This window comes from Pleuronectes platessa, chromosome 21, assembly GCF_947347685.1.
Source record: "Pleuronectes platessa chromosome 21, fPlePla1.1, whole genome shotgun sequence".
NCBI classification, from domain to species: domain Eukaryota; kingdom Metazoa; phylum Chordata; class Actinopteri; order Pleuronectiformes; family Pleuronectidae; genus Pleuronectes; species Pleuronectes platessa.
In genome coordinates, this window is record NC_070646.1 from 9387791 (window position 1) to 9404915 (window position 17125).

The 17125-nt window shown below is 44.6% G+C and overlaps 1 protein-coding gene across 2 annotated transcripts; it reads right to left on the reverse strand.

The window, feature by feature from the left end:
* Position 1: 1 nt before the first annotated feature.
* LOC128426706 (testicular acid phosphatase homolog) lies at positions 2–6159 on the reverse strand. Of its 2 annotated transcripts, XM_053413735.1 has the most exons (10): positions 6008–6159; positions 4793–4879; positions 3455–3610; positions 3146–3244; positions 2099–2194; positions 1490–1622; positions 1177–1259; positions 955–1061; positions 501–682; positions 2–334 (listed from the first exon to the last, which is right to left on the reverse strand). In XM_053413735.1, exons 2-10 carry the CDS (start codon positions 4871–4873, stop codon positions 225–227), a joined length of 1047 nt encoding a protein of 348 aa, XP_053269710.1. In that variant the 5' UTR covers positions 4874–4879; positions 6008–6159; the 3' UTR covers positions 2–224. The 2 variants fall into 2 exon arrangements, with proteins under 2 accessions (XP_053269710.1, XP_053269711.1); XM_053413736.1 differs by lacking the exon at positions 6008–6159 and having other exon boundaries at positions 4793–5067.
* Between the last annotated feature and the right edge of the window lie 10966 nt (positions 6160–17125).

The window sequence follows — 17125 nt, forward strand, 5'->3', positions numbered from 1 at the left end:
TATAAATTATCGTTTATTTTCAAAACATTTCATTTCTCTGTTAAGTTATTTTCATTAACAATCCACGAACATGATGCATATTCTTCTCGCCGTCCGAACATGAGGCAAAGAGCTCATGAACCCACACAGTCAGCATATGAATTATCAAAATACATGGCACACTATTATTATTAGAGCTGTTTCCACAGCTCCCAAGCACCTCTCTGTATTTTTGGCACGTTGCATTACACCTCCCTGGAGTAGTGCCTTCTCCTCCTGTGGACTGCCACTCCTATGCTGCACAACAGCGCCACTGTCAGGAGACCGACGGCCACTGCAAGAGCTGTTAAGACACCTGTGAGAGACAAACGACCCTGGTTGAGTACCGGTGGATATGGCACATTTGGGGGATTCTCCAAAGCCCCTGTCGTGTCCCCACACTGGATCTCGGAAAAAGAACGATATAGAGGTGTTGCAGTTGAAGCAATTAACAGTGCCAAGGTTAGAGGTGTGATCTTCACCTGTGCTGGACCATTTTGTCCGAAACCCACATTCGGCCTCCCAGTCCTCCGCCACCACGTCCTGCACCAGCTCACTGAACAGGGACAGAGGGCAGGGGTTCAGCCCGTTGCATCCCGGCACGGCGTTGGGGTAGGGCTCCTGCCTGGAGTCGTTGCGGTAATACAGCTCCAGAGAATAGGACCTGGGGGGGGGGGGGGGGGGGGGGGGGGGGGGGTTATTAGGATGAAAAGAATGAGAAGACGTGCAATTATGGCGAGCATTATGCAAATGTCTTGATGTCCATTATGTTTCCTGGAGCTTTGGCCAGATTTTAATCGAATTAAAAAAAACAGCGAATGCACTCGAACGGTTTACCGTGGCTCGGCGGCGGAATGCGGTTACTCAAAATGTGGTGTTTGATAGCGCACTTGAATATGCATAAAGAAGAGCGGTGTCATAAAGGAGAGTCATTACCCATCATACTCCTGGTAGAACTCGAAGAGCTGACAGGCAGCGTAAGGCGGGAGAAGGCCGTCATACACGTCCAGCGCTGCCTGCAGGGTGATGAGTGTGGAGTCATGCTGGAATGAGAAACAAGACGTCACGGCAGTGAGCAGCTGAGGAGACACAGTTTGTGCAATAGATTATAAATGTGTGTGTGTATGTGTGTGTGCTCTGTCCAAACACTCAACTCACAGCTGAGTACATAATGAACTTCAGGCTGCTGCCTTGCTCCACGGCACGGGAGAAATTCCTCAGGATGGCATTCAGCAGAACCCCTGGTGCATTAACACAGTGTCAGCAGTGGGAATGGAGTATTTTCACACGCTAACACAATCCTCTTTGACCTTATTGAGCATCTGTAATCGTCCTCTTCATCAGCGCAAATGGGCTAATATGCTTCTGGGACACACGACCCCCGCTCCGCCAGCAGTCACAACAATACAGATTATTTTCCTGCTCTAATAAGATATTTGTCACATTCATCGCCGCTGATGAGAAGCCCCACCTCCCGAGAGCCTGGCCTTCTCTTTCCTCTTGTGGCTGAGGATGCTGTACGTGACCTCGAAGGATGCGATTCTCCTCAGGGTGTCCAGGACGTCTTGAGTGGCCCAACGTGGGAGGGTCAAGTTATGGACCCTCTGCAAACACACACACACACACAGAAGAAACATTAGCATCATGCTAATAATCACATTACACAACACATACAAAATAAAAAGGCAGCGTTTCGTGGTTTCCATTATCCCGGCTATTTTTAGCGGTGGTCCTGAAGATAACAGATGTCCATTTTTTGTGTTGAACCACATTATTCAGTGTTGAAGGAGTGTATCCAGCCTGGCCTAGAATCCTCCCATCTCCTAGTGCTTTAATTATCCTTTCAATATATTGTCCTGTTCATGTCTCACTAGGTGTATAAAAGTGATGTCTCCACACCGCCTACTGCCGCCCCGTCCCTCTGCAGATGTGCTGAAGGAAGCTCTTTTTTTCCTTTTCCTCTCTCTCTCTCTCTGCTCCGCGGCTGCTGCTTGTGTCAATAATTGAGGCATTTGTAAACTGCAGAACACAGGAAGTGTAACAGGCTTCATCGTGTTCGTGTGAGAATAGCAGGACACACCTGACAGTTGAGAGTGTCGTAGACCCTCCATATCTTTTTGCCGACCAGTTTGGACACAGGGTAACCGGTGTGGTTGGAGAGTCCCTCCACAAAGTGCTGCAGGGGGAAAGTGGAGAGAGAATACATTAAAAAGCTTCACGGCGAATGAAAAAGCTCCAGGAAATACAACACTAATTATCACTTTTTACGAGAGGTGTTAAACATTTTTGTGGTTGTTTTTGAAGGTCCGCAAATAAAATGTCTCTTGTCCTGTGTTGAGGATGCAAAGTTGCACAAAAGCCACTTAACTGGATGGATTAATATAGTTTACTGGTGTCGTGGCGGGTTTAACCTCTGGACGGACGGCGCAATGAAAAATGGCGCCAGTTCAGTTGTTGCATGTGACCTGCAGGTGCTGTGCCTCCAGCAGAGGGTGTGAAAATTCAATCCAGGAGAACCCTGCTGTCCTGATCTCCAACACCCACGCTATTGGGCAGCACACGTGGGACCCGGTTTAATTAAAACCCTTTTTCATCGTAATTCTTAATCTAATTCAATCCAACCGTTAATTAGTGTCTCTGAGAATGTGAGAGAAATTGCACCGTGCGGCTTTTTTTCGTAGGCACTGGAGTCACCGTGCCTGAGAAAAATCCCTGAGAGGACACGATGTCTACGGCATAACCAACACGTCCGCCGGAGGTGCCGATAACATTGGCACCAGCTACTGTGTGTGAAGTTTATATTTCACCGTTATTTACAGAAATGCGCATTTCACAGTGTTTGTTATTTGACAAATCGAGGTATGAATATGCAGGGTGGGGGGCAAGAGACACTGCCGAGGTGGAAAAGTATTATTCACAGCAACTTTGATTATATAATGCTGACGATATAAGACAACAAGTTACAAAGTAGCTTTCGGCGGTTAACAGCCACATGACTCATAGAAAAGTGACTTCTATCACAAACTGTGCTGTGAGTGGAGCGTTAGCGTCACCGAGCAGATGCTGGGGACGAGCTGCAGAGCTGTGTGATTAGAGGGCAGGCGTCCCTTTCTGTGCTTTGTCTCACCCGGTGAGTCCTCAGGAACCTCTGGTAATGCTCGCTCTCGAAGGTGTCCGTCATCAGCGCTCTGAACCTTGGACAATCTTTGCCTGGAGTCTTCAGCAGCTTGAGGGATTCGAAAAGCGACAGCACAACATCAATGCATTTTTTAACTGCAGGTACTGCAATTCTTCTGAGGCACAATTATATGTTCATTTCACACTTTAACACAGCAGGGGTCACATGGCTGGGGTGAGCACAGAGCCGTGAGGACAGACTCAAATGAACCCGTGCTGGTTTTAGGAAGGAAATATTTATGTGGCCCTGCAGCGGCACCTTGTCCTGAGCCCTGGGGATGGTGTGCACTGGAATGGGCCGCCAGAGCAACTGGGGCACGATGGGAGGCGGGCGTCTGGATGGGGGGAACATTCCAGCGAGGCAGGCCTGGGCGCTCATCAGAGTCCGGTCGTAGTCGGTGCTCCGGACATAAAACTGTCAGAAACATGGAGGAAAGATTGTGTCAAAATAAAAAATAAACTATGTGCTAATACAAGATACCTCGCTCCACTGCGTTGTTCCAAATAGGACACGTTTGCTTTTTATAGACTAAGGAAAATGTATTTTGGAAACTCAAAAGGAATGAATTTGCATTTGCACAGTAGAAAAATGCACATAATTCCGTTGCTATTTCGGTTTAATAGATGCACAGAGCAAGGCCGAAGTGTATCATGAGTGAGCTGCATTTATCCCAAGTTAACTGAGGTATTCCCTGAGCATGGAAAGCAGGGGAGTCAGAAAGGATCCAAATGGATGAGAGAAAGAGGGGGAACAACATCCGTCTTCGCTGTGATCTCTTCTGACATCAGGCTTCGCTCGTCTATATCTCTCTGTCACCCCGTGTCAGGTTTTTGCGCACAGTAAATCACGCTGATAAGGTTGGATGTCCCTGCGATGCAGAGGAGGCTTATTCCCCCCCCCCTTTTGCTTTTGTCAAATTAAAACAGACATGGCAGCGCGGGGAAATGTTGACTGAGATTTTGGGCGACAAATCGCCAATGACAGGTCCTGGGAAGAGTTGTTATTTTGGTGGTAATTGTGTGTTATTTAAAAGAGAGTGAGTGAGAGAGAGAGAGAGAGAGAGAGAGAGAGAGAGAGAGAGAGAGAGAGAGAGAGAGGGGAGAAATGAATGCATGGGTGCAAAGCGCAGGGGGGATGGGGGAGGGAGAAAAGGAACACATTGAGTGTAAAAAAAAAAAACAGGCAGGGAAAAGGAAAGCGGAAATCATATCTTGGTAATGACAGTGTGCTGAACATGCAGCCCCGGGGCACACTGAAGCAACATGCATGCTGCCAACTGCGCTGCACATGGAACAAGATTACCCCCCCCCCCCCACACACACCCCCACACCCCCTGCAACATGTTACAGCCCATTACCAGGGCCACGCCGGTGATACCACCAATATGAGTCATGCTCATTAACCTAGCGTGGCTACAGGCATCACAGATTATCACCGGGCCACACATGAACCTGATTTCACATGTTGGGGGCTAGGGGAGGGCGGCACGGCGACAGGATTAGGTGACACTGAAGCCCACATGGCTCACAGGGGAGTTCAGCTAAGCAGAGAAGAAAAAAAATTAAAAGCATGCACGAATACAGAAACCACACTCACCTCTCTGTTGTCGTAGTCCTCGCTGAGAAAGTCACCGTAGCGCCTCCTCAGAAACCTGCCCAGCTCAAACTGTTGTTTCATGCCCAGCTGAAAGGAAAAGTGCCCTTGTTGTGAGTAAAGAAAGATTGGGGGGATTGAGGATGTGGCAGATTAAAAGTCGGCCTCGACGTTATTTGCACAAAACAACTTATTTCAGCGTCTTCTGCGAGAGCATCGGAGAAACCAAAATAATACGCTTATTCACAGTGAACTGCCTGATTGCCTGAGAGCAGAGCAGTGTCACAGTAGGAAGGAGTTTAATTAAAACTCTGCGCGAGACGTTTTTCTTCCATCTCAGGACTCATTAGAAACTGATTTTAGAATGCAACGCGGTAAGTGAAATTTACTGTGATTCCTGACGCCACCCAACAGCTCAACACTAAAGGCCTTTGGACGTTTGCCTTTGTCATAATTACACCGTGAGTTCCCCTTTTCTGTAAGACACATTTTATATGATGTTTTTCTTGTGTTAGTGCTCCGAAGCCACTTCCAGAATATTCTTTGTCATTAGTGACTCCAGTTCTACATTATAGTGTTACTTTCTTATTGTTTGTGTGCTAGACATTTTGTGCAGTGCTTTTTACAAATAGACTTTGGTGCAGAGGGAACTTTGTGCTCATCCTACCTGGTTTATCTACATTTTCTTAAATATGATACGGGTGTTATATTGCATTTTGCCTTTTCTGTTAAGAATCGACACAATCCTCAGACCCAAGTTCTCAACTCTTCAAAATAAAAGCTCTGTAATGCAGCACCATATAAAGCATCGCAGCAATGAAATGAAAAATAAATACAAATTGCTAAACAGGAAGTGATTCTATGAATGTTGTTGCCTGTCCAAATCGCACCAAATCTAACACTGCACTCTCACAGGCCATAAACAACTTGCCAAGTGTAAAGCTGTTAAGAGGAACAGCTCACGAGGTATGTGTTCAACAGACAGAAAGATGTATTTTGTAGGTAGATTATTATTTGTTTTGACTATATACTGAAAACTTCTTCGACATGTGTCACCCTGCTTTAGGCCTTCTTCAGAAAAAATAAAAATGCTGGGACATCACACCTACACCTACATCTGGAGGTTACCCGACAGGTTCGAGGCCTGTGCCCAAAGCATTACTAGTGACACACACACACACACACACACACACAGAGAGAGAGAATAACACCCAGTACCTCAGTCAGCTGTCCGAAGCCCTGAGCCCACACGTCCGCCCCATGCGGATCCCTGGGATATGACTCAATAGGTGATCGGTCGCCGTGGCGCAACACCTGAAAAATTCATAACACATGATGTCACTTTGGATACACATGTCCCGCTGCTGTGTCAGCCATTACACTGTGTACTTAAAGGAGGAAACACACCCTGGGACAGAAGTCAGAAATAGAAACCTGAGATCTCAGGGCAGCTCGGTCTGTGAGTTAAGACGGCGCGGAGTCACAGCGGTGATGTCACCGAGACACAAACGCTGAGAGCGGCTCCGGTAGTGTGATTAAACTGAGGACTCACTTTCTGGGCAGTGACATTACACACAGGTTGATTAAACCGGATTACGGACACATCTGATTCACTTCGTGCTTTTGCGCCACAGCGACTTGGAAAACTCAAGGAAAGGGCAGAGCACAAAGTGAAGTCAACAAGGTCACGGTTCACTGTTTGAGATCCTTGTTTTTTTTTATGCCAAAAAACAATCGTCGGGAGTGGAACTAAGATTTTACACTGAAATCAGCCATAACTTTACAGCTAATACAAAATAAAACGGCAAAATTCACATGTACTTTAACAGCAAACTTTCAAATGAATAAATCAATTTGTTCATTTAATTAAAAAGTTATTTAATAATATGAATTTTTGTAATCAAAGAGGGTTTTGCATAATTATTTTGTATTTTCTATTTAAGGGAATTTTTTTTATATTTTGAGGCCTTAAAATAAGCCACTGCTTTTATTCACTGTGTATTATTTGTCATTTTTTTTATATGTTTCTTTTGATCTGTGCTGCATAAAATCAAAAGTACAAATTATAACACACAGCTACTTATTATAACTTACTAAGATATGTTATATAGAAAGTTAAGCTGACACTAATTTAAAATACATTTCTCAAAATCGATTGTCAACTTTAAGTCACCATAAGAACCAACACAATTTGAGGACTTACATCCTGATAAATTTAACATGAATAAAATTTGATCATAAGGTTCCCAAGTGGTTCCAAAACTGGGGGGTGCATGGACATCAGGGACATCTTCCTGGAATCTTTTCAATAGGGTGTTAAAATATTGAGAATCATCACTAGTGTAAATGTTAATAGTCATGTTGTTCTTTGAGTTGTAAACTGTCGTCAACCTGTTTTTTAATAGAAGACAGTTGTAAGTGTAAAACACCAAGTACAACATGTGAGGTAACAGATAAGGAGCCTAAAAGGATGATGTGATTTTCACTTAAATCCTTCAATCACTTTATTTTTTCCATTCTACCACTGAACTCCAGTGTCAGAGAAAAAAAAAATATGCAAAGAGGTTTATGAACTAAGCTGTGGTGTCTGAGTGAGATACGCTCGACACTGTCGGAGTTTAGACTCAAAGTAATCCTTTGTCACATGAACGCGTGAGGGTAATACCGCTCACCGAGCAGCAGCAGAGTACAGTGGACTCAGCCGCCATGTACAGTAGCATCCCGCTCGTGTAATCTAAAGGAGCTTATATATTAAATTCTCACATTCGACAAATGCATCTCGTAAACGTGCGTGGGACAATTTCATGTGAAAGTATAATACAAAATTATTAGCGTTATTAAAGCGGGAAAAAAACTTACGGCGACGACAAACTTCAGCACCCGACACTCGGCCAGGCAGATGCAACAGAGGAAGAATAAACAGCCGGAGCTTTTCTGCGACTTCCACATTGTTTTGACTCGATCTCGACCTCAAGCGTTCCTCTGCTGATATGAAGGAAACCATGTAAAAAAAAAAAAAATCTAGCGATAAAACAATTATAAAACATTTAGAACAGGTATGTTTGATCCTAATTCCAAATGTGTCCATAATCTACATAATCTTGACTTCCATATTCATCAAAAATGTATGAACGTCTTGTCACTTCCAGTTGGTGCACAACAACAACAAAAAAAGCCTTGTCACCAAAATATTTAACACACTGAATAAATGAACGCGTGCACTCACCTCAGCATACTTGTTCACATTTAGCTGTTTTAGCCAAAGGGTTCACTGCTGTGCATCCCAAATCTCCAGCCATACCCGGATTGACATTAAGTGCATGTTCCAGTAAAGGAGGCAGAGCTTTTATAGCCCTCCTGTCTGACCTCGTCTCACTCTCTCTCCCCGGGGATTTCTGGTCCCAATCTACTTCATAGTCGACTGGACTCCAAATCACTGTCTCTGCCAATTCCTCGCCGTGCAGTGACATGACAGCTCACCCTGGCATTCATATTTGAGTCAGATTTTCGACTCAAGGATGCATGTTGGATAAATCCACTTTGGAGCCACGGATACGGATCCTGCAGGATCTTTTTTTCGGCTTTAGAGGAACAAAACGACAAAGAAATTGGTTAAGATAAGACGCGACCACCTGGCTTTCCTCTGCGTGCGTAAACACCCACTCACACACACTTACACACCGGCCACAGGCAACAAACACTCATTATAATTTGCTATGTCATCTGTCGTGGGTTTAACCCCGAAATTACAGTGCCTGGAGTGTTTCTCCTGACTCGGCACACGTGTAAGTATCTGTTAGTATCAAAGCAGCTTTATGGGACACAATGGGATTAGCGAGTGTGAAGATTTAGAGGCATACAGCGTTGACATCATGTTTGATAAGTTGAAGATAGGATCTATTGCACAAAGTAACACACAGCACTGTATTCACAGAGGCGGCTTGGCAGTGCAACATGTTTAATCTAAACATTGGATGAACAATTGAGCTGCAATAAACTGCGCGCCCACATTTGACAGCTGGTGGTGGAAATATCCACTTGACGTCAACACAATGTTAAAACACTCCATTACACATAGAGGTAATCCCAAAATTATGTAGAAGATAATTCGGGTGAAACTGTATATTTGTCTTACAAAAAAATGCCATGTTTTGAATCAACAAGCAAAGTCTGACATAGCTTATCCCTGAAAATCACATATGCTGGGGAACACATTATTATGTTATGATAAACATGGACACAGCAGTTTATTCCATATTCATCATGTAACTGTTGCTTTTACTCCGTGTCACTAAAATAGGATCCAACAAATACACTGAAATTTCTACGTTATTGTGTTATTCAGCCTTTTTAAAATAGATAAATTAAACTTTTGACTTAGTGTCTGTTAGATTTTTGATTATTCTGTTATATTTATATCCTGCATGGAAACCAATGGGCTTGCAGCACCACTCAGGATAGTACTGAGTACGGTGGCCCACAGAGCTCAACACACTACAATGTGAGAAAGCACATCTTGGTCAATACGATGACACATGCGCACATGCTGCAAATACTCCACCACACAACAGAGGTGATTCAAGGGGCAATTTAAAAGTGATGAATACGCTCGGGACACTTAAGCCACCATGACTTTGACTTGCCAATTCAACTAACATGGTGAAATACACTTAAGTAACTGAGTAACTTTATAATTAACTCTTTCACATCACGGTGTATTGTCTCTTGTTGATCTTATGTGATTGTTATATATGTTGATGATGTGTTTTCAAATGTATGATGCTTTCTCCATTTGCATGTGTTGTGTCTATTCGCACACATGTTTTTATCATTTGCAGTGCATGGAGCTCTCAGGGCCTTAAGTATTGATAAATACTTATTATATAAAACTGCTCGCTGTTGTAGCATTATAATGCAAAGTTCATTATTGATTATTAGATATGCATTCATGGGCAACACTTTACTGTAACATGAGGCCAAGGTGGAAGTAGTGACTTCATAATGTTTGTATTAATAAAGTAAAAGTATAAAGTAGCTTAAAGTGGAAATCATTAACTGTACTTGTGCAAATCTCCCTGTGTCCATCTGCTTGACTCAGCCTTTCACAGTGGTGTACTGTAATCCAATCCTGTCACAGTCTGACACACACACACACACACATGCACACACACACACACACACACAAACACACACACACACACACACACACACACACATGCTGTATACACGTGGCACTGTAGCTGGTACAGGTTGGCTTTGATTCACCTGTACAAATGCATCAGTGAGTCCACCTGTGCTGCACCACAGAACAACATATACATACTCAGAGGCCTGAGTGGATGACAGGAGTTTCATCATATGAGGCCTGCACACACACACACAAACACACACACATGCACACACTCACAGCCCTGCATGTCTCCCTCTCTCACACTCATGAAAAAACATGAAACACGCGCACACGTACATGCGCGCACACACACACACACACACACTCCGTCCTCTTCCCCCCCCCCTCTCCCCCAAGTGGCTGCAGTGTTTTTGTCTTTGTTGAAATAATTGCAGTGATTTTCAAGACCGTTGTCATGGCAACGCAGAGGTTGATGCACGTTGACAGAATCTGTTGCAGGGCGACCGAGAGACTGAGAATGGAAGATAAGAGGTAGGTGGAGAAGTGATGCTTGTGCAGGTGCGTGCGTTGGTGCGTGCGTGTGTGTGTGTTTGTGTGAAGGTGATGATGGGTGGGGGAAGAGAGGGGGAGGGGGGGGGGGGGGGTTACATGTCCTCCAATCCATATGATGAATGGATATGAGCAGTATGGGACATCTCTGCCTGATAGAACAAGGCCCAGGATCAGGAATGAACAGTTTTTATGAGTGTATTGTGAGCAGAGGAGAGAGGGAGAGAGAGAGAGAGAGAGAGAGAGAGAGAGAGAGAGAGAGAGAGAGAGAGCGAGAGAGAGAGAGAGAGAGAGACGGAAGAAAGCGGGGTGCTATTTTAGTCTGGGCGTTGTCATGGAAACTGCAGCCTCACTACAAATGGAGACATCCAGGACACATGGATTGTCAAACAAATGGCGTGCGTAGGGCCCAGCGTGAAGCTACGCAGTGGCGGTGTGACACCATGCCATCCCAGTCGAACCCACCCCACCCACACTGGCACCCCGCCCTCCCGTCGGATAACGGCGGCGGCGGCGTCTTCTCCATCGCCGAGCCTGAATATCAATGGGAAGGCGGCTTTTAGCGGGGACCGAGGAGGGGGGACAACTGCTCGGAGTCAGGGGCTAAGTGACAGGCAATGGTGTCCATTCAGGCATTGAGTCACAGCCACTTGCTCTCCGTCTTTTAATTAACAGTCTTTTCCACACTTCCTCCTCGCCTCATCTCTCCTCTCCTCTCCTCTACTCTTCCTTTCGCCTCGTCTCTACCTCTGTCTCCCCCTTGACTCCATGTCGGTTTCCCATCCTTCCCCTCTGCCTCTCTTTCTCTCTCGCTCTCTCTCTCTCTCTCCTGCGTTCTGAAGGACGGAGGTATTCCCACATTTCTCCGTTGCTATAGCAACACCGCAGCGAGAACAGGAAAGAGAGGATGCAGGCAGGCGGGGAGGAGGAGGAGGAGGAGGAGGAGGAGGAGGAGGATGGAGACATGGCGGTGGAGGGGGTAAAGAGAGAGAGGGAGGGAGAAGGGGGGAGGGGTGTGGAAGCGGCCTAAGATGAGAGGATGTGTGAACAATGCTAATGCTAACGGTAGCAGCAGCGGCAGCAGCAGCAGCAGCGGCGGTGGAGCAGCCGAGTGTTGGTGAATTCCCCTCTCGTCACATCACACTCGGCTCAGACTCGCATGTCACATCCACATTTGCATAATTGCCAGTGGGAATCTATTTGCTGTGTGTGGTCATTGATATCGTCCACGAAATGACACACGAGAAGTGTCTCGCTCAGCTCGTTCTCTGTGACATTGACCTGCTCTGCAGAAGCTGCGTCCAGGGAGACATAACCAGACTTCTACCTGGTGTGTCTCTGTACAGGAGGCTGGTGTGGGGGCTGAACAACTTATTTAATCTCTGTAAACCATTGCAGGTCAAATGTCCAGCGAGACAAGAACAATGCATCTAAGTCCACCGAGAAGCCCAGCAGAAGCTATTTCATATCGATGTCATCATCCCCTTCAATCAGGACGGAACCCAATCTCATTATCTCTTCATATATATATCGTACGGCGTTAGAACAAAGCTGTGTTGCATCAATTTCCCGACATATAAAAAGATGTGTAGCGAGCGCCAAAGCTCGAGAGGCCTGCAGGAGAAGACGTGCGCCCACTCCTCCTCTTTCCCCATGTTTGACATCCTCTAACAAAACTGACGCGTTGCACATCGGCCGAGACTTGAAAGTGTAAGTGGTGCATCCCTACTTACACGCCACAGACATGTATGCATGCTTATGCTGCTCGGGTAGTCGTAATCTGCTGCATGTCAACTGTCTCGCTGTCCTCTCCTCTCAATCAATAGCTCATCTCTCCACGTCAATATTATTATCCCCCATGGGACGAAAATGTCCTTCTTTAGGACAAAAGGAGAATAAGCAAGAGAGTAGGCCGGGAAAGCGGAGAAATTGAAAGAAGGAGGGATCTACATGTTTTTCCCTTTTCCTGGTAAGTGTCTGTTTAAGTTCAGATAGCCTCATCTTCTCATGGGGAGAGAAAACTAATAAATAAGTTTTGTTCTATAACTAGAAAAATTATAGTAATGTAAAAGTTGAATCGTGAAACTGCAAAGGTGATAAAAAAACAGAAGCTTCATTCATCTTTTTAGCTCTCAGTATTGACTTTGCTCTGAAAGCATCTCTGAGCCACCATCTTGTACAAAAGTGAGTCGATGTAACGTAGAAAACTAAGGACATGGAAATTACAGCATTCATCATATTCTGTTATAGAGCATCTGATGGAACAGTTTAGATAAGCGTATCGACAGCGCCCTCCTATGTGTGTGGTTAATATGATGCTATAACAGCTAATTAGCTTAGATTAGCTTGGGATAAACACTGAAGACTGGAGTGTAATATTACCCTTAGTCTAAAGGTAACTAAATAACTCCTACCACCTGTAGAGGTGTTTTTTAAATGATATATATTATTTTTGTTGAATCTATACAATCAACAAACCAATTCGTTGTTGGGTGCAGTGCAGCTGAGACTGCACAACGGTTTTATTTACACTACTTGGAGGAGCTCAGTACCTCCACCAAGCCCAACCTTCCACTTGTGAAACCAAACTGTAATTCACTAGATCTGAATCAGAATATCAGTCCCCTAAACATGCCTACATTTTTTAACATTACCCATGAATTATTCTACGAGAATTTCTAAGAAAATGTGGAAAAAAAGGTATCCCACAATGTAAAAAAAATAAAATCCTGGATCTGTGCCCTGATCCAGATCCACAGTGAATTTCTTCCTCACATCGCATCCTCGAACCACATTGTCGTGGTAATCTGTATTGTTTGTGAAATCCTACAAGCAGACAGAACAACAAGGTGAAAACGGACGTGAAAACAGGAAAATGTCTGTAACGTTTAGATGTTAAAGTCGAGCATGAAGGAGGAAGGACATGACGTACACATTCCTCTGCAGAAATCACAGGTTTCTGTTTGCAGCACATCAAAGCCGACGTTGGCCGTCACCAACGAAGCTCTCGAATGTCGTTGTGCTTCCAAGTTTCTGTTGCGTTTAAGAAACGTCATCAATGCGTCCACCCTCCTGCCGTGAATTCCCGGACATTTTCCTTGTGTCTTCTCACGTGGGCTCACCCTGGCATTTTCCAGACATTTTACTCGGGGGCTCGTCAGGAAAAGTTGTTTGGAAATGTCTGCAGTAAATGAATTTGTTGCTAAAATTCTCACAGACAGCCCCCCTGCAAGCTTTTCAGGAAGATGTCTGAACTTCAGTTGCTCCTCTGGAAGCAGCTTTAGAGGAGCCGGGTCAGCAGATTTAGTGTCTCCTCTCTTCTCATCCAGCTGCCAATATATCCCCCTAAAACGACCACCTCTTGTGCGTATGTGAATACCACGGAACTAAAAGCTGCTTCATAATTCCCAAACACCATTAAAAAGCCACAACACTAACCGAGCAACGTAAAAAAAAGATTTCCCCCCAATCTGCCGTTATTGTAAATCAATACCCAAGTAAGTGCAATAATCCTCCGACAACATCTGCACGGTGCCTCAGAAGTCTGTTGGCGTGTGGGCGTGTGAGCACTTGGGAACAATTTGCAACATACCTTCCTTCTCGGGGATTACATGGGAAGTGTCTGTGTTTCTAATGTATGCAGGAGACGAGATATTCACAGGAAAGCAATTACTTCAAAGCTCAGCCTCCACCACAGGCCTCCACTGTCACAGGCATCGCTGGTGAGATGTTCATGGGAGAGCTCCTTTCTGCTATTTCTAGAGCATTATAAAGCAGCTCATTATGCACGGGCCTCATCAACATATAGCCCAAACATGAACACATTAAATGAATACATGAATCCAGAAAAGCAGCTTTTTTGGAGACATGCATCGTCAATCTGAGCCCCGACACACACACACACACACACACACACAGGACAGCAACTCCTCCACTCTGACTTCACCAGCATTTAGTGGAAGGAGAAACAAACCTGGCTCATTTTCCGGGTGACATACCTCGCTGGTCAGGTTGAGTGTTTTATTCCCGGCGGAGGCGAGGAACTGTCTGGAGCTACAAGGCCCTTCTGAGTGTTTGTCTTGCAAAGTACACCAGACACACACGTCTGCCGGTATGGCCTCGCATGTTTGCGTGTATCCTCTTCCCTCGCTCTGGATTATTAATCCCTATTTCGGGACGAAGTAAGGGAAACGATATTCCCAACTCAATGGGATGAGGCTCTCAATAACACTGGGAGAAGCGAGCAAAATCTAAATATAGGCTGAGGCGGAAAGCAAAGAGTATTCAGTGCAGTGCGAGGAAACCCTTTGAGAGCGGCTGTAGTGTATCTTGCGACTGAAAAAAAAAAATCTAAATCTTTAAACAAAGAGCAGACGTTAAATCAAAGGGCTTCTGGTTTCCCTTAAAGTATCTTACACAAATGAAGTCCAAGTGGGTCATGTCATCCCCTCCTCGCCCTTCCCATAATACTTTGCATCCTCACTCGGAGCTAAGCCTGCTAACTTGTAGTCACATAAACAGCGTCTAAATAGGCCACGGGATCTATACATAGTTGTTTTTTTCTTCTTTCCTATGGATGCATCCCACACAGCTGTTCTGCACACACCACTCTCGCGTTTAACACATGTGTTTTTTCCAGTTTTTTTTTTTTGTTCTTGCTGCATCCTGTTAAGTGTGGAGAAATAAAGGGGATTTGGCATTTCCACGGCTCCTCGTTTGGCGGAGACGCAGCCCACCGACTCTGACACCTCTGCTTCACAGTGGAGTTTATGTTGTGTCAGGTTCCCCACAGACTCCAGCAGTCTGTCTGTGGGCCGGGGCGGGGTGAGAGGGGCCGAGGGGTGGGGGGGTTTGGATGGGGAAATCCCTGGAGAAACACACAGCTGGGAGGTTATTGAATTTGAAGGGAAAAGATATCATGGGGGGGGCGACAGTGGATTTCGATAAAACGACCACAACCTTGCAACGGGAGACGCTGATGTGCATTATCCAAACAGCAGGCTTTCCTTCATTTCTTTCGAGCCTAGCGCGTAGTTTGGAATTACAATTGGGAATTTATGTTGATATATATATATATATATTTATATATACCTCCTGTGGATTATGGATTCTTGCTGCAAGGCGCGGAAAGCAGAAATTTTAAAACTCCTCCTCTTCCCTAATTGAAAATTACCAGACTCCGTCCCACTACATTGAAGCCGACATCACAGGCGGCTCTAAACGTTAATGCATTTCTCTTTCATCTTCGGCAAGTATTAATGTTTTCCCCTCTGCTGCATGCCCACTCTACATGCGCACTTCACGCGTGCATTAACAAAAAAGGACAAATTCAAGCCCAGATGTTTTGCTCACCATTAACACAAAACCGGAGAAACGACAGCGAAACACGCAGATATTAATACCTGCCCAAAAATGAGTCACCTCGAGGTGTTACAGAGCATTTGGCTTGATTATATGTGTGTGTTTTTCTTCGCTTTGGGTGACAGTTTTCGGAAAATACCACGATGAAGCCAATAAACACTGTCGCTGCATTTTCTATTGATGCTCAGGGAATCTCATGGGGACCAAGGTCTCTGGAGACCAAAGCCAAGTACATTTACATTAAAGAACCTTTCTTTACATAATGCCCCCTAACACTGTCTCCCTGCTGTGGGGCTCGAGCATTTATCTCAACATCTTGTTCAAATTCATGGTCCTTGTTCATGGCTGATGCATGAATACCTTGGGGTTGTTGTTTTCGTAATGAGGGCTGGACATCTGTGAGTGCCCATGCAGCTTCACCTCACTCTAGGGTTTCGGAATAAGAATAAAAAATATCCAAGCTGTGACATGCGGATGAACAGAAGAGCAGCATACAACAGTGGAGCAGGAATCAAGCTCCAGTTTCTAACTCATTTCAAAATGATCAGCAGTGAAGTTCAAGCAGCCGGCACATTTAGTTTGTCAACTTCCTCCCAGAAATTTCAGCGACATAATCAAAATCCATGAAGTTCTGCATTTAAAGAAGCTGGTTTGTTTGTTTCCCTTCTCTTTTCCATATCTGTCACATTTGTTTATTCACAACATACACTAGGAATTTTAAAAAAAATGGCAGTACAGTTTAATGCACAATTACCCTAATGCGACATGACAGAGCATATAACTTATTATGGTGGCTGCCGTGCTGTAGCGATTACAGGATCTACAAGTGTTGATTTGTTAGATTAACACGATTGTACTTCTACCCTCTCAATCGATTAGTTGACTCATGTGTTGTTATGATTTTAACCAGCAAAGACTAGTAGATTAGTAACATTTGAATTCATTCCTGGGAAAATGACAGGCCCATGGTGAGCGTTATAATTCACCTACATAACTTTGTGTTGTTTAAGTTAAGTCAATGGAACCTTTTTTAATTAAACTTGTACAAATATATTTTCAACACCTTGCAACTTGTTCAAGTGTTTGACAGTTTATTAGCCGCTGCCACCTTTTAAAAATTCATTTGCGCTATCAGCTATTTCAACATGATTTTGCACATTTTTGCAGATGCACACCAGGAACCCTCCTTTCTGGCTCCAGTGTGTAAAGGATAATGAAGCAACAAAATACAGTGTCAACACAATTATTGTTCAGACTTTTTTTTCTTCATTTTCTTTTATAAAATTTCACGCAAT